General features: G+C 51.1%; 1 protein-coding gene across 2 annotated transcripts in view; it reads left to right on the forward strand.

Annotated features, from left to right (window-relative positions):
- Nucleotides 1–605: 605 nt before the first annotated feature.
- Nucleotides 606–25,219, forward strand: part of ZFYVE28 (zinc finger FYVE-type containing 28) — a 70,306-nt gene continuing 45,692 nt past the window's right edge. Inside the window, exons 1-6 of one of the 2 annotated variants that reach the window (XM_060089462.1) lie at nucleotides 606–680; nucleotides 11,645–11,785; nucleotides 19,883–20,020; nucleotides 21,307–21,509; nucleotides 22,627–22,716; nucleotides 23,966–24,055. In XM_060089462.1, the coding sequence (XP_059945445.1) occupies nucleotides 606–680; nucleotides 11,645–11,785; nucleotides 19,883–20,020; nucleotides 21,307–21,509; nucleotides 22,627–22,716; nucleotides 23,966–24,055 (737 nt within the window). Of the gene's footprint in view, nucleotides 681–11,644; nucleotides 11,786–19,882; nucleotides 20,021–21,306; nucleotides 21,510–22,626; nucleotides 22,717–23,965; nucleotides 24,056–25,219 lie in introns of those variants that run through there. The other variant, XM_060089472.1, reaches the window with a different exon arrangement.

Raw genomic sequence — 25,219 nt, forward strand, 5'->3', positions numbered from 1 at the left:
ACTGCTTATTGGGTATGGGATACTGGGTGGATTTATGAATCTTGCTCTCTGAGTCTGAGTTTTCCCTTCTGTAAATTGTTGGATTAGGGGAGTTAGATGACACACATTCAGCGCTGGGTGGTTATCGTTGTGATTAAACTGCACCCGAACCCTGCCCACCAATTCCTACAACCACCAGGGATGGGCCCCCCTCGAGTCTCGGTAGGAAACAGCTGGCTGCCCCAGGGGCTCCCTGATGGGGGGTGCTGGGCAGACTAAGCAAACTACGGGCGTAGTGATGTGCCTCTGGTTGGTTCAGTACCTAGGCCTGAAGGCCACAGGGAGGGCAGGTACCTGAGTCCTGAGAGAGAGCAGGGGCTGGAGGGGCACCCAGCGGGAGCCCTGGTGGAGGAGCCTGGGCGGGGGAAGGCGGGCATTTGAGTGGGGGTGGGGCAGGAGTAACCAGCCACCAGCCATCCACGGGCCAGATGGCAGGGCTGCCACCATGTGACTACAGGAGTGTGTGCCTATCTGGGGTGCCAGATCCGCTGACAGTGGCTGGTGGTGCCGCCAGGTCAGCGCCGGTGTACTGATGCACTGATGTGGACAAGGCCAGCCTTGGGGATATGGGTCATGGCCACCCGGGCACTCCAGAACTCAGAGGGGACAGAAGGGTGGTGGAGACTTGCAGGAGGGTCTGGGTGAGTGTTTGGAGGAAGTGAGGGGTCCCAGCCCTGGTGACCAGTGGTCAGTGGGTTTCCTTGGCAGTCCAGTGTGGCCTGGTCAGCTTCTCCTGTGCCCAGGGCCTGAGGATCAGCAGGTGGTCGGACACACAGCACAGCGAGCAGCCAGATCCAGAGTGTGTGTGACTTGAGGCTTTTCTCTGGTTTCTCTGTGATGCTCTTGGATTTGGGTGTTGCAGTGGGGAGTCTGAGGCTTTACTGGAAAACTGGTCCAAGCAAGGCCCAGGGCCTGGGCTGGCCTCTTAGGCACCCAGCCCTCACGCCTGAGCTCCCTGCACTCTGTCCAGCTGAAAAGCCCACCTGGGGGTCCAGCGAGATCCGCAAGGCTCTCTTCTGCTGAGTGTCAGGGTGGTGGGGGTCCCGTGAGGTAGTACATCTCGGTAACCAGCGTTCGGAGCCCAGGTCGTGTCCTGGGACAGCTGCTGGGGGGCTGCTGGCGGGGCAGGGGGTTGGGACTCTGCGCAACCGGGGCTGCACTCCATTGCTGAGCTTGCGAGGCGGGTGTGAGGGGGCTGGTCCTTTCTGACCTGGCCGTGCTGCCTGTCCTGCCATCTGTCCCGCCCACCTGTCCCACCATCTGCCTTCTCTTCTTGTTCCCTTCCTGGAGCTTGGCTGCGACTGTGCTGCTGCCCTGCAGTGACAAGGCATCCTTCTAAGGTTCTTCCGCTGCAGTGTTTACTTCCTATTTGGGAAGCAAGATGCGTGAGAGGGATCGTGCCCTGGTCACTCTTACCTCCTCCTCTCTCCTACATGGGCTCCTGAGTATCCTGAGAGGAAGACCTGGGCTGGCTGCCAGCCCTGCCGTGTCCATTGATGTGACCTTGGCCATTAGTCTTCTACGTCTGGGTCAGTATGGGGCCACCTCACAGAGGGGTCTGGGTGGTACCTGCTGAGGCACAACCAGTGCTCTGCACCGGGCTAGGGACACTCATGGTTCGTGCCACATTCTGCCGCAGCCCAGTTGGCCAGCCTCACAAAGGCTGGGTCTCTCCAGCATTGTCACATGCCTGGCTCAGACGGGCTCCTGAGGGTGGGGCCTGAGCTCACACCCAGCTGCATCCTGTATCCCACATCTGCATTCACATCTGCATCCCCATCTTGCATCGCAGAACAGGTGTTTGAATGAATGGATAATTTCATCAGCTTTACAAAATTAGTTCTGAATTAGTCAACTTTTGCACTTTGGATTCAGTACTGCTGTGTTTTTGGGTGTTTGAGGCTTCTTTGGGGCTACTTGTTCACTACTCTTCTAACATCCTAAGCTAAATGCTACCTTCATTAATTTTATTTTTGTCTTGTAACAGTGAAATCTGTCATTGCTATGAATTTATTTTGAGAAAATACTGACATCGTGTGCCAAAAAAGACATTACTACTGGGCTCTATTTTATTCTCTCATAGTTTTTATTTCAAAATTGCGTGAGTACTTCTTCGTATTTATATCAACTGATTCTCTTTGCTGTGGACATTTTACTTAGGGACATTTAAAAGTCTAATTTAGGGGCTTCCCTGGTGGTCCAGTGGTTAAGACTCTGCGCTCCCAGTGCATGGGGCCCGGGTTTGATCCCTGGTCAGGGAACTAGATCCCACATGCTGCAGCTAAGAGCCCGCACGCCGCCACGAAGATCCTGTGTGCCTCAACTAAGACCTGGTGCCGCCAAATAAATAAATAAATATACAATAAATAAATAAAAGTCTAATTTATAATTTGATTTTAAATGTTGTTGAATGAGGCTGGCTGATTCAAACCAAAGAGAAAGAGTTCCTGTTCCTGATCTTTACCTTCCTCCAGTCGGCAGGCCTTCGAGCTGGCCTGAGGGTGACCCTGCCCTGCTGGACCGATTTAGTTCTGAGTGCTGAGCCGGCTGGAGACTGCTGTGTTTGCTTCATTCTCTACATACTTAGAAATGGAAATGTAGCACCAAAATTTTCTTTTGGATTCTGTTAATCAGCACAGATTGAGTTTTGTAAGTTGTGTTCATTCATTTCCTGGACTTCTGCCCGGAGGTTCTGTCTCCCTGGCGTCTGGGGTTTCCGGGTGAGTATGACGGCCGCACTCAGTTAAGATTCTCCTGCTGCTCCTCAGCACCCCCGGGAGAGACAGGGAACTTTTGATTCTTCTTTGGAAATACCAGTCCTGAGGGGGCTGGAAAGCTGGCTCGGAATATCACTTAAAATTTAAAAATCACACAGGTCTTTTGTGTCTCAACAAAATAAAGATAATTGTTAGGTTTAAAAAAAATTTTTTTTTTATTCTCTAGTTTCTGCTGTGTGTGTGTGTGTGTGTGTGTGTGTGTGTGTGCTCAGCTCTCTTTTTGCTAATGGTCAACACATTCGTAGGTCTGCTCTTAAGGTCTTTGATTTACTGAAAGCAAAGCAAGGTGAGCCCAAAGGGTTTGTCTCTGTGCATCGGTTCCAAGGTGGCAGATTCCACCACGCCCACCCCGTGCCCTTCACAGGGAGAGTGGGAGGCTGTTCGTGGTCATGGAGACGTTTAGCCCACACAAGGCTTGTGGGGGTTGGCTGGGGTCCTCCAGTACTGGGTGCTGTTGTTTTCTTCCCTGGCCTCTCCCCAGGCAGGCAGGCCCTTTCCAGTTCTCCACAAGCTCCACTGATCCCTTTTGTCTTCTCCCCCATGTAGGTGTCCGCCCGGCCCTGAAGGCACGAGATTGAACCCTGGTTGGGGGGTCAGAGGGCAAGGGTGTCTCTCCCTCCTCCCAGCTTCTGAAACTAAGAGGAGGCTCCAGGGTGGGAAATGGGTCCAAGTGAGCCTTAATGGAGGGATGTGGGTCGGGGTGGGGGGAGCTTGACTCAGCGTGGCAGGGACAGTGGGTGAGGGCACCATTCAGAGAGTCAGCCGGCTCCCCACCTCCTAGACCCTCTCCTCCCGTCTTTCCTTCCGGTCAACAGGAAAGGGGCAAAACTGTACTGCCAGCCCCTGACCCCAACGTGGTTCCTGCTCATCACAGAGGGGTCACTGGTGGCCGCCCTGGGTGTGAGTCAGCTGAGCCCATGGAGGGGGCCAGGGTCTGGACCTGCCCCATTCCTGGCCGTGTCCCCAGCCCTGCATCCTTGGCAGTGGGTGCTCAGGTGCCTTTGCTGGGTGTGTGCACGGATAAGTGAATCCTCGCCACTCTCCTGTGGAAAGTCCCAGAGAGGTCTCCCATTGGCCCTGCCTGGGTCACATGTCCGCCTCCTGGGCCAATCACTGAAGCCCCCCTCCCCCCTGCCCGAGGTCGGCTCAGCCTCCCTGAGGGCCTTACTCACCACCCCAGGGGTTTGGGCCAGCATTGCGAGTGACCCAGAGTCAGGCACTGATGAATGACCAAGACCCCTGAGCGGAGGAAGAACCATCCTGGGACGGGCCATGTAGGGGGAGGGCGCGGAACACGGGCTCCATCGAGCAGTGAGCTGAGAGAAATTACAAAAATAAGTTACCTTATGTTCAAAAAAATGTAGGGCGTGAGACTTCCGGGTAAGATGGCGGAAGAGTAAGACGTGGAGATCACCTTCCTCCCCACGGATACACCAGAAATACAGCTACACATGGAACAACTCCTACAGAACACCTACTGAACGCTGGCAGAAGACCCCAGACCTCCCAAAAGGCAAGAAACTCCCCACATACCTGGGTAGGGCAAAGCGGAGAGATTCCCGCACAGAGGATCGGTGCCGAGCGGCACTCACCAGCCCGAGAGGCTTGTCTGCTCGCCCGCCGGGGCGGGCGGCGCTGGAAGCTGAGGCTCGGGCTTCGGTCAGAGCGCAGGGAGAGGACTGGGACTGGCGGCGAGAACTCAGCCTGAAGGGGGCTAATGTGCCACAGCTAGCCGGCAGGGAGTCCGGGAAAACTCTGGACCTGCCGAAGAGGCAAGAGACTTTTTCTTCCCTCTTGGTTTCCTGGTGCGCGAGGAGAGGGGATTAAGAGCGCTGCTTAAATGGGCTCCACAGACGGGCGCGAGTCACGACTGAAAGCGTGGAGCCCAGTGACGGGCATGGGACGCTGGGGCTGCTGCTGCCGCCGTCAAGAAGCCTGTGTGCGAGCGCAGGTCACTGTCCACACCGCCCTTCTGGGAGCCTGTGCAGCCCGCCACTGCCGGGGTCCCGGGATCCAGGGGCGGCTTCCCTGGGAGAACGCACGGCGCACCTCGGGCTGGTGCAACGTCACGCCGACCTCTGCCGCTGCAGGCTCGCCCCGCACTCCGTACCCCTCCCTCGCGCCCGGCCTGAGTGAGCCAGAGTCCCCGAAGAGGCTGCTCCTTTAACCCTGTCCTGTCTGAGCGAAGAACAGACGCCCTCCGGCGACCTACACGCAGAGGCGGGGCCAAATCCAAAGCTGAGACCCAGGAGCTGTGAGAACAAAGAAGAGAAAGGGAAACCTCTCCCAGCAGCCTCAGAAGCAGCGGATTAAAGCTCCACAATCAACTTGATGTACCCTGCATCTGTGGAATACATGAATAGACAACAAATCATCCCAAATTGAGGAGCCAGGAGTCAGTGCTGTGCCTCTGAGGTGGGAGAGCCAACTTCAGGACACTGGTCCACAAGAGACCTCCCAGCTCCACATACTATCAAACGGCGAAAATCTTCCAGAGATCTCCATCTCAACACCAGCACCCAGCTTCACTCAACGACCAGCAAGCTACAGTGCTGGACACCCTATGCCAAACAACTAGCAAGACAGGAACACAACGCCACCTATTAGCAGAGAGGCTGCCTAAAATCATAAAAAGTCCGCACACACCCCAAAACACACCACCAGACGTGGACCTGCCCACCAGAAAGACAAGATCCAGCCTCATCCACCAGAACACAGGCACTAGTCCCCTCCACCAGGAAGCCTACACAACCCACTAAATCAACCTTAGACACTGGGGACAGACACCAAAAGCAACGGGAACTACAAACCTGCAGCCTGCAAAAAGGAGACCCCAAACACAGTAACATAAGCAAAATGAGAAGACAGAAAAACACACAGCAGGAGAAGGAGCAAGATAAAAACCCACCAGACCTAACAAATGAAGAGGTAATAGGCAGTCTACCTGAAAAAGAATTCAGAATAATGATGGTAAAGATGATCCAAGATTCTATTTCCCAGATCCAAAATCTTGGAAATAGAATAGACAAAATGCAAGAAACAGTTAACAAGGACCTAGAAGAACTAAAGATGAATCAAGCATCGATTAAAAACACAATAAATGAAATAAAAAATACTCTAGATGGGATCAATAGCAGAATAACTGAGGCAGAAGAACGGATAAGTGAGGTGGAAGATAAAATAGTGGAAATAACTGCTGCAGAGCAAAATAAAGAAAAAAGAATGAAAAGAACAGAGGACAGTCTCAGAGACCTCTGGGACAACATTAAACGCACCAACGTTCGAATTATAGGGGTTCCAGAAGAAGAAGAGAAAAAGAAAGGGACTGAGAAAATATTTGAAGAGATTATAGTTGAAAACTTCCCTAATATGGGAAAGGAAATAGTTAATCAAGTCCAGGAGGCACAGAGAGTCCCATACAGAATAAATCCAAGGAGAAATACGCCAAGACACATATTAATCAAACTGTCAAAAATTAAACACAAAGAAATCATATTAAAAGCAGCAAGGCAAAAACAACAAATAACACACAAGGGAATCATTAAACAAGATGGACTTAATTGATATTTATAGGACATTCCATCCAAAAACAACAGAATACACATTTTTCTCAAGTGCTCATGGAACATTCTCCAGGATAGATCATATCTTGGGTCACAAATCAAGCCTTGGTAAATTTAAGAAAATTGAAATTGTATCAAGTATCTTTTCCGACCACAATGCTATGAGACCAGATATCAATTACAGGAAAAGAGCTGTAAAAAAAACAAACACATGGAGGCTAAACAATACACTACTTAATAACAAAGTGATCACTGAAGAAATCAAAGAGGAAATTAAAAAATACCTAGAAACAAATGACAATGGAGACACGACGACCCAAAACCTATGGGATGTAGCAAAAGCAGTTCTAAGAGGGAAGTTTATAGCAATACAATCCCACCTTAAGAAACAGGAAACATCTCGAATAAACAACCTAACCTTGCACCTAAAGCAATTGGAGAAAGAAGAACAAAAACATCCCAAAGTTAGCAGAAGGAAAGAAATCATAAAAATCAGATCAGAAATAAATGAAAAAGAAATGAAGGAAACGATAGCAAAGATCAATAAAACTAAAAGCTGGTTCTTTGAGAAGATAAACAAAATTGATAAACCATTAGCCAGACTCATCAAGAAAAAAAGGGAGAAGACTCAAATCAATAGAATTAGAAATGAAAAAGGAGAAGTAACAACTGACACTGCAGAAATACAAAAGATCATGAGAGATTACTACAAGCAACTCTATGCCAATAAATGGACAACCTGGAAGAAATGGACAAATTCTTAGAAATGCACAACCTGCCAAGACTGAATCAGGAAGAAATAGAAAATATGAACAGACCAATCACAAGCACTGAAATTGAAACTGTGATAAAAATTCTTCCAACAAACAAAAGCCCAGGACCAGATGGCTTCACAGGTGAATTCTATCAAGCATTTAGAGAAGAGCTAACACCTATCCTTCTCAAACTCTTCCAAAATATAGCAGAGGGAGGAACACTCCCAAACTCATTCTATGAGGCCACCATCACCTTGATACCAAAACCCGACAAGGATGTCACAAAGAAAGAAAACTACAGGCCAATATCACTGATGAACATAGATGCAAAAATCCTCAACAAAATACTAGCAAACAGAATCCAACAGCACATTAAAAGGATCATACACCATGATCAAGTGAGGTTTATTCCAGGAATGCAAGGATTCTTCAATATACGCAAATCAATCAACGTGATACACCATATTAACAAATTGAAGGAGAAAAACCATATGATCATCTCAATAGATGCAGAGAAAGCTTTCGACAAAATTCAACACCCATTTATGATAAAAACCCTGCAGAAAGTAGGCATAGAGGGAACTTTCCTCAACATAATAAAGGCCATATATGACAAACCCACAGCCAGCATCGTCCTCAATGGTGAAAAACTGAAACCATTTCCACTAAGATCAGGAACAAGACAAGGTTGCCCACTCTCACCACTCTTATTCAACATAGTTTTGGAAGTTTTAGCCACAGCAATCAGAGAAGAAAGGGAAATAAAAGGAATCCAAATAGGAAAAGAAGAAGTAAAGATGTCACTGTTTGCAGGTGATATGATACTATACATAGAGAATCCTAAAGATGCTACCAGAAAACTAATAGAGCTAATCAATGTATTTGGTAAAGTTGCAGGATACAAAATTAATGCACAGAAATCTCTGGCATTCCTATATACTAATGATGAAAAATCTGAAAGTGAAATCAAGGAAATACTCCCATTTACCATTGCAACAAAAAGAATAAAATATCTAGGAATAAACCTACCTAAGGAGACAAAAGACCTGTATGCAGAAAATTATAAGACACTGATGAAAGAAATTAAAGATGATACAAATAGATGGAGAGATGTACCATGTTCTTGGATTGGAAGAATCAACATTGTGAAAATGACTCTACTACCCAAAGCAATCTACAGATTCAATGCAATCCCTATCAAACTACCACTGGCATTTTTCACAGAACTAGAGCAAAAAATTTCACAATTTGTATGGAAACACAAAAGACCCCGAATAGCCAAAGCAATCTTGAGAACGAAAAATGGAGCTGGAGGAATCAGGCTCCCTGACTTCAGACTATACTACAAAGCTACAGTTATCAAGACAGTATGGTACTGGCACAAAAACAGAAAGATAGATCAATGGAACAGGATAGAAAGCCCAGAGATAAACCCATGCACATATGGTCACCTTATCTTTGATAAAGGAGGCAGGAATGTACAGTGGAGAAAGGACAGTCTCTTCAATAAGTGGTGCTGGGAAAACTGGATAGGGACATGTAAAAGTATGAGATTAGATCACTCCCTAACACCATACACAAAAATAAGCTCAAAATGGATTAAAGACCTAAATGTAAGGCCAGACACTGTCAAACTCTTAGAGGAAAACATAGACAGAACACTCTATGACATAAATCACAGCAAGATCCTTTTTGACCCACCTCCTAGAGAAATGGAAATAAAGACAAAAATAAACACATGGGACCTAATGAAACTTAAAAGCTTTTGCACAGCAAAGGAAACCATAAACAAGACCAAAAGACAACTCTCAGAATGGGAGAAAATATTTGCAAATGAAGCAACTGACAAAGGATTAATCTCCAAAATTTATAAGCAGCTCATGCAGCTCAATAGCAAAAAAACAAACAACCCAATCCAAAAATGGGCAGAAGACCTAGACATTTCTCCACAGAAGATATACAGACTGCCAACAAACACATGAAAGGATGCTCAACATCTTTACTCATTAGAGAAATGCAAATCAAAACTACAATGAGATATCATCTCACACCAGTCAGAATGGCCATCATCAAAAAATCTAGAAACAATAAATGCTGGAGAGGGTGTGGAAAAAAGGGAACACTCTTGCACTGCTGGTGGGAATGTGAATTGGTACAGCCACTATGGAGAACAGTATGGAGGTTCCTTAAAAAACTACAAATAGAACTACCATATGACCCAGCAATCCCACTACTGGGCATATACCCTGAGAAAACCATAATTCAAAAAGAGACATGTACCAAAATGTTCATTGCAGCCCTATTTACAATAGCCCGGAGATGGAAACAACCTAAGTGTCCATCATCGGATGAATGGGTAAAGAAGATGTGGCACATATATACAATGGAATATTACTCAGCCATAAAAAGAAACGAAATTGAGCTATTTGTAATGAGGTGGATGGACCTAGTGTCTGTCATACAGAGTGAAGTAAGTCAGAAAGAGAAAGACAAATACTGTATGCTAACACATATATATGGAATTTAAGGAAAAAAATGTCATGAAGAACATAGGGGTAAGACAGGAATAAAGATACAGACCTACTAGAGAATGGACTTGAGGATATGGGGAGGGGGAAGGGTAAGCTGTGACAAAGTGAAAGAGCGGCATGGACATATATACACTACCAAACGTAAGGTAGATAGCTAGTGGGAAGCAGCCGCATAGCACAGGGAGATCAGCTTGGTGCTTTGTGACCGCCTGGAGGGGTGGGATAGGGAGGGTGGGAGGGAGACGCAAAAGGGAGGGGATATGGGAACATATGTATATGTATAACTGATTAAATTTGTTATAAAGCAAAAAAAAAAAAATAAAATACACTTAAAAAAAAGAATAGGAAGAGATACATATTAACAATCAATATTATTTATAAAGTCATAATAATATAAATAATACATGTTAATTTAATTAAAATGAGACAAAAGTTGCTGCTCTTGGAAAACAAGACTCAAGAATTGATCTTGGTTGTTGTAATAATAACCCAAAAGTATTGTTTGGCCTCATATGCTGTGTTCATGCATTACAATGACAAAACTGAAAACTATTTTAAAAAATTGTCCTTCAATTATTAACAATAGACAAGACATGGAAACAACTAAGTGTCCATTGATGGATGAATGGATAAAGAAACTGTGGGGTTTATATATATATATATATGCACAATGGAATATTATTGAGCCATAAAAAATGAGGAAATCCTACCATTTGTGACAACAAAGATGGATCTTGAAGGCATTACGCTAAGTGAAATAAGTCAGACAGAGAAAGACAAATACTGCATGATCTCACTTATATGTGGAATTAAAAAAAAAACTCATAGAAAAAGAGATCAGATTTGTGGTTACCAGTGGGGAGTGAGGGGACTGGAGAAAGGTGGTCAAAATGTACAAACTCCAAGTCATAAAATAAGTAAGTATTAGGGATGTAATGTACAAATGATGACTATAGTTAACACTGCTGTATGATATATAGGTAAGTTGTTAAGAGAATAAATCTTGGGTTCTCATTACAAGGAGAATTTTTTTTCTTTGTTTTTTTCTTCTTCTCTTTTTATTGTACCTGTATGAGATGAGATGAGAAGATAATAGCTGAACCTATTGTGGTAATCATTTTACAATATATGTAAATCAAACCATCATGTTGTATGCCTTAAACTTACACAGTGATGTATGTCAATTATTTCTCAATAAAACTGGGGGGAAAATTGGGCTTCAAAAAAAAAATGTAGGGCGTAAAGACAGCCATGTGCTGATTCTTAGGTAGAAGAAGGAGGGAACCGAGTGTTGATTGGGTGTCTTTCCTTCTCTTCTGTCTTTCTCTGTCCCATGAAGGGCACCTTTTATAAAAACATGTTTGAGGGCTTTGCCACCCTTCCCGTGGGCTTGTCCTAATCCTGGAGACTCAGATCCAAGGGGACAGCCCTTGGCACCTCGGCTGGAGGGGGCACAGCGCGGAGGCCTGGGGTGGGCGTTAGCCTGTGGACAGGACAGCACGTGGCCGGCGGGGCTGGAGCTGGGGACAGACCGGGGCAGTCAGGTGGCCGGCAGGACGGGCGGAGGCGCACGGAGCTGGGCCTTCGCTCCAAGGGTGGGGTTACGCCTGAAGACCCAGAATTAGAAGAACGCCCCGTGCCTTTCGTGGGAGGTGAGCCTCTGGGAGAAGCGTTTCCCGCCACGAAGCCCCGCACCTCCTGGGTCGTGGAAACTGGGCTGAGCGCTGGGAGGAGGCTGGGGAGCGGCCGCGCCCTTCCTGCAGCGGCCGCCTTCATCACTTCAGTTTAGTTTAGGACTAAAACTCTTTTCTGAGTGCTGATTCCACCGTCCCGCGCCCCGGCCCCTCCCCAGCCCTCGTCTGGGGTCCTTCTCGCCGCCCCCGGGGCCTCAGGGGAGCCGGTGGGGTGACAGGCCCCGCCCACGGTGGGGACAAGGCCAAGCCCCCCCCGGGGCGGCGCTCACCCCTCTCTCCTCGCAGCGGTCGGACCCTCAGTTGCTGGCGCAGTTCTACCACGCGGACGAGGAGCTGAGCCAGGTGGCCGCCGAGCTGGACAGTCTGGACGGGCGGAAGGACCCCCAGCGCTGCACGCTGCTCGTCAGCCAGTTCCGCTCCTGCCAGGTGAGCAGCGGGACGGAGGGGCAGGAGGGCGCGGGGCCAGGGGAGCCATCTCAGGGAGGGAAACCGGACCGGAGTGGGGCGGGGGGGGGACATCCCGGGGACAAGAGCAGGTTGGAAGGGGCGGGTTCGCGCGACACCCTCGGAGAGGAACGTGGGAGGACGAGGAGCCGGCACGGGGAAGGGGACGACGGCCCGCGGGGCCGCCGCAGAGCTGGCAGGGTGGCGACCTCCTGCTGTAGGGTTCAGCTGGTCCTGGACACCATGCTGGGAATTCCTCTCGGTTCCCTGAACCCAGGAGGCTTCACCAGCACGGGAACACGTGGATGAAGCAAGTTTTGTCAAGTGACCGTCTGGGTCGTTCACCAAGTTCCAGAACCTTCTCGGTGTATTCAGCCCACCAGTCTGAGTCTCTCCACCGGGGAGGTGAGGGCTGTGCGTCCTAGATCACAGGGGCGGGTCCGGGGAAGCAAATGTCCCATGGTGTGTTTCAAGCATCAAGGGTTCTTACAGAATCCTTGAGGGGGCAGGAAGAGCACACCCCATCCCATTCCCATCTCTCAGGAGGGTCCAGGGACCAAGGGGACAGGAGGGTATCCTGAGTGGCTGGCTGTCGATGCCCTGCTTCCCCACTGGAGGATGTCCTTCCTGTGCCCTCAGCTTGCCCACCGCTGGCAGCGAGGAGGCCTCTCTCTGCCTCCTCCCCCCACCACAGGGTGGGGCTCCCTGCAGGGGACTGTGTTTACTCCCAAGGCCACTTATGCCCGCTCACTGGCTATTGTAACTGCATGTTACACAGAGTGACCGAGTGGGGTGACACTTGGCTTGTGCCTTGCAGAGCCTCGGCAGGGAAGATCAGAGAGGGAGGATGGCCCTGGGACTGGATGCGGGTGAGGCCGCTTTAAAAAGGTCAAGAAACGAATCATAAAAATCAGCTAAAGTAGTTCACGCTCACATAGCGACACAAGCATCTTTCACTTCTCACTCCTCTCTGAAGACCCCTGTGTCGGGGTCCCCAAAGCCACCCTGGGCTTCCAGCAGGAGGACACACAGGGCTCACATATACTCAAGGCTCTGATCCATCACAGTGAAAGGCTGTGAAGCAGAACCACCGAAGGGAGAGGGCCTGGGGTCAAGGTCCAGAGGAAACAGGCGCCAGCTTCCAGAACCCCGTCCCGTGGTCACATGGGCCGCATTCCACCCCCAGCGGCACGCTGTCCCCAGGGAAGCTCATCAGAGACGCAGAACCGGGGCTCTCACTGCAGGCCCGCAGGCTCCGCAGGCCCCTCTGCCGGGCACACACTGAACTCCAGCCCCGGGGAGGAGGGAAGGGTGTCAGCACAGACACAACAGGGGAGGCCCAGGGAGCCCCCCATCCCGACACCCCAGCTCCCGGATGCCAGCCCAGGGCCAGCCTCACACGCAGGCCTCGCAGAGGGCAGCAGCCAGGCCCGCTGGGAGGACTCCTCTCCCCACAAACGCATGGCTCAAAGTTATGGCTGAGACATCCTGGGTGCTGGCTCTGTACTCAGCTGCCCGCCCCAGGAAAACGGACTTAGAAGAGGTGCCAAAGTGAGCCTCCCCGTGTGTACCGTAACTTCATAAAGGCTTGTCACTGTCACATTTGTTTCACTGGCCAGTTACTGGGGCTCCTTGTTTTGTCAGGGGCTCCCACTACAGTGAATTTCTACAAAGCTCAGCTATTTAGGTTGGAAAGTCACTTTTATTTCTAACATCTCTCTTGAAACAGGCTTTTTTTTTTTTTCTTGGCTGTGCCGCTTGGCTTGTGGGATCTCAGTTCCCCAACCAGGGATTGAATCAGGGTCATGGCAGTGAAAGCCCGGGATCCTAACCACTAGACCACCAGGGAACTCCCCAAAACAGGCAATTTTGCCATTTCTAATTTTCATTGACCTTCATGATGCTGCCAGTTCATTTGTTCATTCATTCATTCATTCATTCAACAGTGCTCACTTGCAGAGGTGCCCCTGGGCAGAGGGTGGATGATGTCATAGGAGGGAGCCAGGCAGGCGCAGGGGAGGTGGGCATTTGGCAGGCCGTTGTGGTCAGGGAGGGGCTTCAACAAAGGCCCAGAGCACGGGGTGATGTGTGTGATCACAGCACGAGAACCGAGATAACGTGCAAGTCTGACGGAGGCGGCTGGCTGCAGCCCACTCTGCCGGGTCACTTGCTGGCCTTGATTTTAGAGCACGGTTGCCCTGGGGAGGTCGGTCCCTCATCCCCTGAAGTTCCCAGCACCTGTGAGTCAGTTCTAGAGGATGTGGATGCCCCTGCCAAGTACCCAAAGGTCATGAATTTCTCGGCCCTGGGTAGTGGCTCAGCCCCCTGTTGGGGGCACCTCAGGCCTCCCAGGTCCCATCAGACCAGGTGGACCCTCAGCTGAGCAGGGGGCATCTGTGCAGAGCGTGCATGGCAACACCAGCCTGGCCCGGCTCTGCTTTCCGGGGGCCCCTGCGGGTCCTCACGTTGGTCTCAGGGCTGCTCAGGTCATACCTTCTGGCTGGGGTCAGCCAGACAGGCTGGTGCCACGCTGGGTGTGGTGTTTTGAACCTTCAGGCACTGTGGAGGGTGAGGCAGGTGCATTGCTGTCAGCCTCGCTGGGCTGACTCTCATCCCAGTTAGAAGGAATCTAAGTAATGCGCCTTTACATAAACTAAACTTTCTTCAGGAAAATTGTGGACTAGGGCACACATGAGTATGCAGGTGGTTTCTGATGACTTTTGCACGGGTTTTCGTTTTCCTTCTTGCTTCAGAAAATAATAAAGGATTTAAGAAATCATGCTGATGGCGCAGTAGGATGAAATGAATTCTGGGTTGTTGTTATGCACTGAAGTGTGCCCCCCCCCCCGCGCCAAATTCATGTGTTGAAGCCCTAACTCATAGCGCCTCAGGTGTGACTGCATTTGGAGATGGAGCCTTTCAAGAGCTGATTAAGGTAAAATGAGGTCACTGGGGTGGGCCCTGATCCAATCTGAGTGATGTCCTTACAAGAAGAGGCAGTTAGGACACAGACAGTCGCAGAGGGATGACCATGTGAGGACACTAAATCCCTTATCAGACGATGATTTGCGAACATTTTCTCCCAGTCTGTGGATTATCTTGTCATTCTCCTAGCAGTTTTTTGAAGAGCCTAAGTTTCAAATTTTGATGAAGCCCAATTTACCTACTTTTTCCTTATATAGATCATCCTTTTGGTGTCATATCTAAGAAATCTTGGTCTAACCCAAGGTCATCAAATTTTCTCATTTTCTTTCAGAAAGAAAGAAAGGTTTTATATTTATTTATTTATTTGGCTGTGTTGGGTCTTTGTTGCTGTGCGAGGGCTTTCTCTAGTTGCAGCAAGCGGTGGCTACTCTCCCTTGTGGTGCATGGGCTTCTCACTGTGGTGGCTTCTCTTGTTGCGGAGCACGGGCTCTAGGCACACGGGCTTCAGTAGTTGTGAGGTTTTATATTTAGGTCTCTCATCCATGTTGACCTAACTTTAGTATATGGTGTGATCTTTCAACCAACATTCATATTTTTTTTGCAAATGAATTTTCAATTGTTCCAGCATCATTTGTTGAAAGACCATCCTTTCTCACTGAAAAGACTGTCCTTTTTGTACTAAATTGTTCTTGCACCTTTGTTGAAAATCATTTGTCCATATCTGTGTGGGTCTATTTCTGGTTTCTCTAGTCTGTTCCGCTGATCTGTCTTAAGGCCAGTATCACACTGTCTTAATTATGGTAGGTTTAAAGTAAGTTGTAAAATCAGAGGGCGTCAGTTCTCCAACTTTGTTCTTCTATTTCAAAGTTGTTGTGGCTATCCTAGGTTCTTTGCATTTCCATATGAAACTTAAAAACAGCTTGTAGATGTCTACAAAAAAGCCTGAGTTTTTGATTGGGATCGCATTTAATCTATAGATCAATTTTGGGAAAAGCATTGAGTTTTTCACCAGTCAGTGTGATGTTAGCTATCATAGGGTTTTCATAGATGCTCTTTTTCAGGCTGAGGAAGTTGCCGTCTATTCATAGCTTGCTGAGAGTTTTATCAGGAATGGATGGATGTTGGATTTTTTTCAAATGCTCTCTTTGTGTCTGTTGAGGTTATCGTGTGTTTTTCTTTCCTCTTAGTTTGTTGATATGGTAAATTACATTTAGATTTTATTAACTATTTTTATTACTGTCCGCCCCATCACCCACAGCAACAGCAGCAGTAACAGCAGCTGATCCGGAAGGGACAGATGGGATAAAAGCCCCTGTAAGGTTCTTACTGTATGTGTGAGGTGGTATTGAACTCTTTAAAAGTAGTCTATGTCTTTATGTCATACATGTTCGTCTTACATGTGTTTAGACTCACACTATATTGTCAGTGTTTTTGTTTAAACAGTCAAATTTTTTGTAAAGAAAATTAAACAATAATAAAGGATCTTGCATTTTTCCCATGCAGTTGCCCTTTCTGGTCTCTCTGTTCCTTCATGAAGATCTCAGTTTCCATCTGGTGTCTTTTCCCTTTTGCATGAAAGACTTTCTTTAGCATTTTTTTGTAGTGCGAGTCTGCTGGTCATGAATTCTTATCTTGCCATCAATTTTGAAAGCTATTTTTGCTGGGTTTAGAATCCTAAGTTATCATTTTCCCCTCAATACTTGAAAGATGTTCTTCCACTCTTCTCACTTGCATTGTTTCCAGTGAGAATGCTAATGTCATCTTATCTTTGTTCCTTGTATGTAAATTTTTTTCTCTTGCTACTTGTGAGGTTTTCTCTTTTTATTAGTTTTCATCAATTTGATTATGCTGTGACTTTGTATCACTTTCTTTGTGTTTCCTGTGCTTAGGGTTCATTGAACTTCTTGGATCTGTGAGTTTATAGTTGTCATTAAATTTGGGGAAAAAATTAGTCACTATTCCTTCACATATTTTTTTCTGTTTCAGTTCTCCTCCTTTTGGGTCTTGAATTATACATATTTTGACATGTTGAGGTTGTCCTAGAACTCACTGATGGTCTTTTCTATTATCATTATTGGTATTTTCTCTCTGATAAATTTGGAAAGTTTCAATTGCTATGTCTCCAAGTGTATTGTTCTTTTTTTTTTTGACCTGTCTAATCTGAGGTTAATCCCATCTGGTGTATTTTTGTTTTCACCTCAGATACTGTAAGTTTTGTCTCTGGATCAGTTTGAGACCTTTTTGTTTCTTCATTGAGTCTACATAACTTTCTGAACACACAAAAGTCAGTTATGACAGCTGCCTTCATCCCCTGTTCTATCACCTCTGTCAGATCTGGGTTGGTTTCGATGGGTTGCTTTTTCTTTTCATCATGTATCATATTTTCTTAATTCTTTGCAAGCCTGGTAATTTTTAAAATAATTTTAAATTTTTTATTTATTTATTTTTGGCTGCGTTGGGTCTTTGTTGCTGCACACGGGCTTTCTCTATTTGCAGCGAGTGGGGGCTACTCTTCCTTGCAGTGCGCAGGCTTCTCATTGAGGTGGCTTCTCTTTGTTGTGGAGCACGGGCTCTAGGAGTGCGGGCTTCAGTAGTTGCAGCGCGCAGGCTTCAGTCGTTGTGGCTTGCAGGCTCTAGAGCGCAGGCTCAGTAGTTGTAGTGCATGGGCTTAGTTGCTCTGTGGCATATGGGATCTTCCCGGACCAGGGCTCAAACCCGTGTCCCCTGCATTGGCAGGCAGATTCTTAACCACGTGCCACCAGGGAAGCCCAAGCCTGGTAATTTTTTAATTGGATGCCTGACCTTGGGAATTTTACCTTGCTGAGAGCTGAATATTTTTGTTTTTCCATAAACTTTTTTGAGCTTTGTGCTGATACAGTTTGGTTACTTAGAAATGGTTTGATCCTTTTGCATCCTGTCTCTTTAAGGTGTTAGGCAGGATCAGAGCTGTGTTTAGTCTGGGGCTAGGAATAGTCTGCTACTGAGGCAAGACACGTTCGGGTATCTACCCAATGCCCTGTGAACCGTGAACTTCTCTACTCTTCGGTCCTGTGCCCAGCTGAATACTCAGGGGCCTCCCCAGAGGCTGTCTCCCTGGGCAGCTCACTTATGTCTGCTACTCTGTCCTCCAGATTCTGGCTGCCTTGGTCTCCCCAGGCTCTCAGCTCTATCTCTTCAACTAGGGAGTTTGCTGGGTCCCCCGTGGGTACCCTGTCTGTGCCACGACCTGAAAATTCCCTCCAGGCAGTGAGCTGGGCAGTCATAGCTCCCACCTCATTTGTTTCTCTTCTCTCTGGGATCACTTATTGCCTGACATCCAGTGTCTGGAGAACCGCTGTCTCATTTGCTTCCATTATTGTCGTTTGAAGAGGTAAATTTCATGCATGTTGCTCCACCGTGGCTGGAATCTGACGCCTCAGTAAACGTCCGCTGAGGGACACTGTATGTTCAGCACTGCTCTATCACTGGAGACCCATCAGTGCAGGAAAAAAGACCTCGCCCTCAGGCAGCTGCCGTCCTGGGGCTGGGCAGGGTGGGATCACTGCCACTAAAAGGCCACACAACTTTGGGTAAGCCCTGCCGCCTTGCTGGGCTAAGATTCCTGGCTCTCAAAACCAGCTGACGTTTCCTGAGCACTTGCTGTTATTTTTGCCATTATTTGTTCATTACTTTGCTGAATCGTGAGAAAGAGACCTGCCCACCCAGAAAACCTTTTAAGCAGAGCTGACAGTAGGACCACTTGATGTTGGTTGGATTTATTTTTATGTTTTGTGCGATTTCCTTATGGTGCAGAATTTCCTTCAGAGTTTAGTACATCAGTTGTTTGCATTAGAAAGTCATGCTTCCCGCTCACATCTACTGCCTAAGAAAAATGAAACTCAAGCCTCAGAGGGTGGAGAGGAGGACTGTTGAGATACAAAATTGCTGAGGGTGAGGGTGTGCTGTCTTTTTTTGGAAAGCAATTTGGTGGAATGTAATTAAGGCCTATAAATGCACTTAACACTCTTTTAACTTTGTAGTGCTACTTCTAGGGATGAGTGGATTCTGAGGGACTAACCCAAAATTCAGTGTCAGGCACCACAGTGGTGATTACGTTACTCACAGTAAATTAGAAATGACGTAAATGTCCAGCAGAAGAGGAAGCAGGGAGTTAAAAGGATGGTCCATGTGCTGGAATCTTAAGTGGCTCCCTGTCACAAGGTGGATTTGTGGAAAGTGATAATAACACGTCCCAACAGTACATGACAGCAGCAGAGTACAAAATTACGTCCACAGATGATCCCAACCGTGCTGATGGGAAGCAGCCCACGGGGACAAGAACTGGAAGGAAGCGTGCCACCTGCAGTCACTGTCCCCACCTGCAGTCACTGTCCCAAGGACGTTCCCTGCCCCTCCACTTTCCCATGTTTCCAGTTTCTCTAGGATGAATGGGTATTAATCTTACCTTTAACAAATTAAAGAAACAAACTAAACTTTCAACATTCTCACAGTTCTACTGAATGGATGGTAGACGTTTAAAGAACAGGACAATTTTGAGAAAAGAATGGGATGTAATTTAAGATGCAGTAAAACAGGTTTGAGAAGACCAGTCTTACATGTGGTCTCCTAGTGATGTCTGTCCTGACAGCCGGTCTTGCCTGTGTCGCGATCATGCCCAGGGTGACACAGGCTTATATGTTAATCAAAGCAGCACAGCAAGTGGGCAGTGAAAATCCACTTTTTGTGTGTCTGTCCACCTAGCAATTCCATTTCTCCAGCTCTCTCCTAAGAAATTTGTGTACGGGAGTTCAGAGAGATGCTCGGGGCGGTCATCGTGGCTGAGGCTGCAGGGAGCCCAGGTGCGCGGGTCAGCAGGGAAAGGTACAGCCGTCACAAAGGGCGAGGCACCATGAACTTGGTGACTGATGTGGGAAGCGCCCTCAGCCCTCATGGCGGGTGCTCTAGACACCTGGACGTGGGGAAGGGTGTGCTCTTCACTCTGGATACTTCTGGAAAGTTTGAGTTCCTTGTAGCAGTTGCAGAGCAGGCCCACGTGTGCTACCACATCACCTCGTCATCCTAACCTGCACTGGGCTTGCCTCTCCGACTTTCCAAGCAGTCCTGCCAGCCGCCAGCTGGAGCTGCATCTTAGCGCACTTCCTGTTTCTGTTTCAGGACAACGTGTTAAACATCATTAACCAGATCATGGATGTGTGCATCCCCCAGGACCGCGCCCCACGGGATTTCTGTGTCAAGTTCCCCGAGGAGATCCGGCACGACAACCTGGCCGGCCAGCTCTGGTTTGGCGCCGAGGTAGTGGGTGGCTGCTGGGATCCGGGGTCACGATGCTGGGCATTGTCCAGCTGTTTCTCTACGATGCTCACCTGTGTGCACCTACAGGTGCAGGGCCTGGCGTCTCCTTCTCCAAGGGTTACAGATGGTGCTGAACCTGTAGGGTCGCGGGGAGGCGAGAACACGCTCCCTGGAAACTATACACAAGCAAATATAGACACGAGGCCTAACATGTGATTTCTATGAGGTTCTCAGGCCCCCAGACACGTAGGGCCTAAAAGCAGTTATTACAATAATGCTGGTATTCGGAACAGCACTGCCCGTCCTGCACCCCCAGGACTGTTTCTTTTTGTGGGGCGGGGCGGCTGCGCCCTGGCCCACACTCCAGCCGCCACTCACATAGCCCCTCCGATCTTGGTCTTCACCTCCCGAGGAGCCTGAGACACGGGAGGGAGGTGCCCGCCCGGGGAGGCAGGACCAGCCTCACCCCAGCCAGTGGTGACCCGTGGGACACCCAGACGACCCCTTGGCCTTGCTCTCAGGACCCTAGGGGTGTGCACTGCTCGGTCCTCCCCGCCTCAGCTCTGCAGGACTCCTGGAATGCCCCCTCCCCCACACTGCCAGGCCCTTGAGCCCACCGGCTCCCCCGTTTCAGCCCATTCCACCTGGCTCCTCTGAGCCGCACCTGGTTGGGCGTCCCTGCTGGGGCCCTGGGTAGGCCGTCTCTCCCCCCAGCCTCAGTGCTCAGCTCCGCTAAGCGGGTCCCAGGGGCAGGGGCAGCTGTGCAAGCCATGAGGTGATGCAGGGAGCCTTTATGGACACGAGGCGTCTGCTTCCTAAAACGCCTGGATTTCCTGGGGAGCCGCGGTCAGCCCCGGTGCGGTGGACCTGGAGTACGGCCGGAACCTGGCGTCTGTGGGCCGGGTGGGGAGGGGACAGGGGTCACATGGCCCGGAGGTCCCTGCATGGAGCCCCCAAAGCCGAGGATATTTGTTCTAACCGCCATGATGGCTCTGCATCTAAGAGAAACCAGGAGGGAGCAGGATCCCCAGAGCAGATGGGGGAGGGGGGCAGGAATATGAGGGAGGGGCTCCCGGAAGGGAGGCCTGGGAGGCGTCTCCGGGATGAGGCGCCCCAGCCCCGCCGTTGTTCTGCCCTCCGGTCCCACCTCTAGCTGTACAGTCTTCTCGGGCGCCGTTGGGGGGGGCCTTTCTCAGCGCCCGCTGTCGTGGGTTCCGGAAGCCCGCAGGCTCCGGGCGCCGAGGACACGCGGGTGGGGCCTCCCTGACGCCCTCTGCCGCCCGCAGTGCCTGGCCGCCGGCTCCATCATCATGAACCGCGAGCTGGAGAGCATGGCCATGCGGCCGCTGGCCAAGGAGCTGACCCGCAGCCTGGAGGACGTGCGCGGTGCCCTCCGCGACCAGGCGCTGCGGGACCTCAACACCTACACGGAGAAGATGCGGGAGGCGCTGAGGCACTTCGACGTGCTGTTCGCCGAGTTCGAGCTGAGGTGACCGAGGAACCCTAACCCTTTGCCCCGTGGGGAGGGCTGGGGGCGGCCAGCTCCGCCGGGCTCTGCGTCTGCAGCAGGAAAACTCCGCCGGGGGAAGGTGCGGTCTGGTTCCGGGCCATCGCCGGCCGGGGGGGGGGGGTGGGGCGGGCAGAGGCGACAGAGGGACGCAGGGGATGCCGGTCCCGCCCAGCACCTCTGCCGCTGGTGGTCCTGCGGGTGAAAGTCACGCTCAACACAACGCCCCGCCCCCAGCACGTCTCTGTGCCCGGACGTGGGACGCTGCAGGAGCCGGGAGAAAGTGGAGGCCGCTGGGGGGCCTGCTGGCACCCCCAGCTCCGTGGGGTGAGGGGGGCGCCTCTCCAGCTCAGCGGGTCTGCCCTCCGCACCCCCACTAGCTCCCTGGGGCGTGCCCGCCCCCCCCCCGCAGCAGAGGACATGGCGTGGTCCCTGGGGCCCTCACAGGACGGGCTGTGGAGGACCCGGGACTGCGGGGAGGGGCCTGCGCGGTGTCCACAGACACGGAGACGCTGGAGGTAGATGAGGAGCAGGACCCCAAAGTCCGTACACAGTGGCCCGGTGAATGAAAACTGTCCGGCCTGTGCCACGTGGGCCCCAGGAGGAAGTCAGGCATTCCAGCCGGTTCTCTAGGGAGTGGGCGCCACAAATGAGCTTTATAGCTTCGGCCGGTTCTGTCTGCTCCACATCTTTCCAACTGAGCTTTCGTAACAAGAAAAACTAGTTAGTGATAGAAAAATGTTCTCACCTGGGAGTGGGTGGAGCCCCCTGGCCCTGCCCTGCGTGGGGGCCCAGGGGTTGTCCGCCTGCCCTGCACAGGGTCATTCACTCCCTCGAGGCTGGGGACCATTGCGGCAGTGGGCAGTGGCGGTTCCAGGGTGGGCAGGGCTGTGGGACCCAAGGAGGTGCTGGTTGAGGCCTGACCCTGGGAGGAGCTTTGGCTCAAAATATAAACGGTGATGCTGGGTGGGGGTGTGTTCATGAAGCTGCTGAGATGCGGCTGGGCTGCAGTTGGAGGGACCATATTTGGTTGCCAGTTAAGACACCCTTGGTTCCGGGAGACACCAGGTGGCCTTCACTCCCTTCGCTCTGTTTGCAGCTACGTGTCGGCCATGGTGCCCGTGAAATCCCCGCGGGAGTACTACGTGCAGCAGGAGGTCATCGTGCTGTTCTGTGAGACGGTGGAGAGGTGAGGCCACCCGGGAATGGCAGGGCTCCTGCTGCCCTGGGCGTGGGTGAAGGCTGCACCGGGACAGGGGCACCATGTGCATGTGCCACGAAGCCTCCACACACACAACTGTTCCTCAGCCCCAGCGTCCCCTTTCTCTGGGCCCAGACCCTGCAGGTGGAGCTGACGTGGTTGAGAAGGGCTCCATGTTCACCTCCCTCACCTCCCTCACCTCCTCACCTCCCTCACCTCTTCACCTCCATCACCTCCTCACCTCCATCACCTCCTCACCTCACCTCCTCACCTCCCTCACCTCCTCACCTCCTCACCTCCCTCCCCTCCTCCCCTCCCTCCCCTCCCCTCCTCCCCTCCTCTCTCCTCTCTCCTCCCTCCCCTTCACCTCCTCACCTGCATACCTCCTCACCTCAACTCCTCACCTCCCCACCTGCTCATCTCCTCACCTCTTCCTCTTCTCATCTTGGTTCCAGGAGACACCAGGTGGCCCTCACTCACCACCTCCTCCTCTCCTTTCCTCTATTCTTCTTCCCTACTGGCCAGAATGGAACCCTTGCTGAGCTGGGTTTTGGAGGTGTATCATCAGTATTCTCATCATGGCTTGTATGGGGCGTGTGGGGTCAGATTTGAAGTCAGATTTTCTGAATAGACTTTGGGACTAAGATTTAACTTAAAATGTTCCTTGTATGTGACTTGTGCTTCAGTAGTAGATAAGTTTTGAAGCTGTCTAATATCACATCGTCAGTTTGTTAATTTTAAAGACAGATTATTCACTGTTATATGCCGAGAGATATTTCAAATCACCCAAGAATAAGATGACAGGAAATACCCTTTATTTAGAACATGATGATGCCAGCAGCGCTTGCTCACGCAGGTAGAGAAAGCGTTTCGTATACCTGCAAGAGGAAGAAATCCAGGAGAGCAATTCGGGTTTCTTGGCCGTGTTAAATGGTTCAGAGCAGTGTTTCTGCTCCACGTTTATTCTCTGCTTTGGGTGCCGGACAGCACAGCTGTCCTCACCAGCTCCCCTCAGCAAGCACCTCTCACTCACCCCTGCTTCTTCCGTCAGCCATGGGGTCGGGAAGTGGGAAGATGGGGCAGGCTGAGCATCAGCCACCTGCGCTGGACCTTGCAGAGTAGGGCTCGTCCAGCAGCTGGCCGCCAAGCGCCGACGTGGGTGAGGGTTGTGCAGCCGCCTTCCCCTCCCCCGTCTGGCCGTGGGTCGCCCCTGCTCACTCTCTCCCTCCCCTGCCAGGGCCCTGGACTTCGGGTACCTAACCCAGGACATGATTGACGACTACGAGCCAGCCCTCATGTTCACCATCCCCAGGTTGGCCATCGTGTGGTGAGTGTCCCCCTGCCTGGGACTGTCGTTTCTCAGAAACCTGGCAAGATTGTCGGGTCCGTGGTGCCAGGCCCTTCTGGGTGGCGGTAAGTGGTACTTGTACCCCGAAGGTGGCTGCTCAGCCACCCCAGAGCAGCTGCCAGGTGGTCCTGCCCTTGTCCCAGCAGACGAGGAACCAGGTGTTCCGAGTGCCTCCCGCTCAGCCAGCCTAGATGGTGCGGTGCGGGTTAGCATGACAGCCATGTGCACTCCCAGCCCTGGGAGGAGGCCCCCGCGCTTAGGCACAGGGGACCCAGCAGGGGCTGTGGGAGCGGCTCTGTAGGGATGAGAGGCGAGGTGCCCCTGGTCCCCGCAGGAGGATGTGTTGGGCGCGTTTGGAGGATTCATGGGCTGGCAGGGAGGTGCAGCCTGTTGGGTAAGGGGCAGGCGGGCGGCAGCCGGCCTTGCGATGGGGTGGGAGCACGGCTGCTGAGAGCAGGGGAGCGCTGGGTTAGGCCTCTGGGGTCTGTGGCCTCAAAGGTGTCACGGCAGCACGTGGGGTCGGTCGTCAAGCACGCTTGACGGGAAGTATTCGGTCATGTGCTGAGCCTTGCGGAGCCTCTCAGAGCCAAGGTCAGATCCCAGCTGTTCTGGGCTTGGTCCACTGCTGCTCAGCTGCACCCGGACTCCCAGACACAGACTGCCTTCCCTCCCGCCAGGTGAGGGAGCGTGGGGCGGGTGGGCACGGGGGCCTGGGGGGCAGCTGGGGTGCAGCTAGGCAGGGAGCCAGTTGTAGGTGTGGATGTCAGTGGACTGGCCTGGGGAGCGTGGTGGGGACACAGAGGCACAGGCCCTGGGGAGAACTCGCTGTGGGTGAGCACCTCCTGCAGCAGGTCCATGGGGCAGTGGCAGCGCTGCAGAATGGGCCAGCCTCTGGGACGGAGGGGCGTCCCTGGACCGCAGGGAGCTGGATGAGTCGTGTGCCGCGTGCAGGAGGGGTGGGGAGCAGGCCGGGCAGACGACCCTGGGCCGGGCCAGAAGCGTCTTCCACTGCCCAGGACTGTGGAGGTGTAATGGCAGGGAGCCTGACGTGCCGTGAAGCGCAGAGAGGACTTGGCGACGAGGGCCCGGGCAGGCGGGCAGGCGGGGTGGGGCTGCCAGTGCCCAGCGTTTTGGGGAAGCCTG

The sequence above is a fragment of the Mesoplodon densirostris genome, chromosome 1, assembly GCF_025265405.1.
Source record: "Mesoplodon densirostris isolate mMesDen1 chromosome 1, mMesDen1 primary haplotype, whole genome shotgun sequence".
NCBI classification, from domain to species: Eukaryota; Metazoa; Chordata; class Mammalia; order Artiodactyla; family Ziphiidae; genus Mesoplodon; species Mesoplodon densirostris.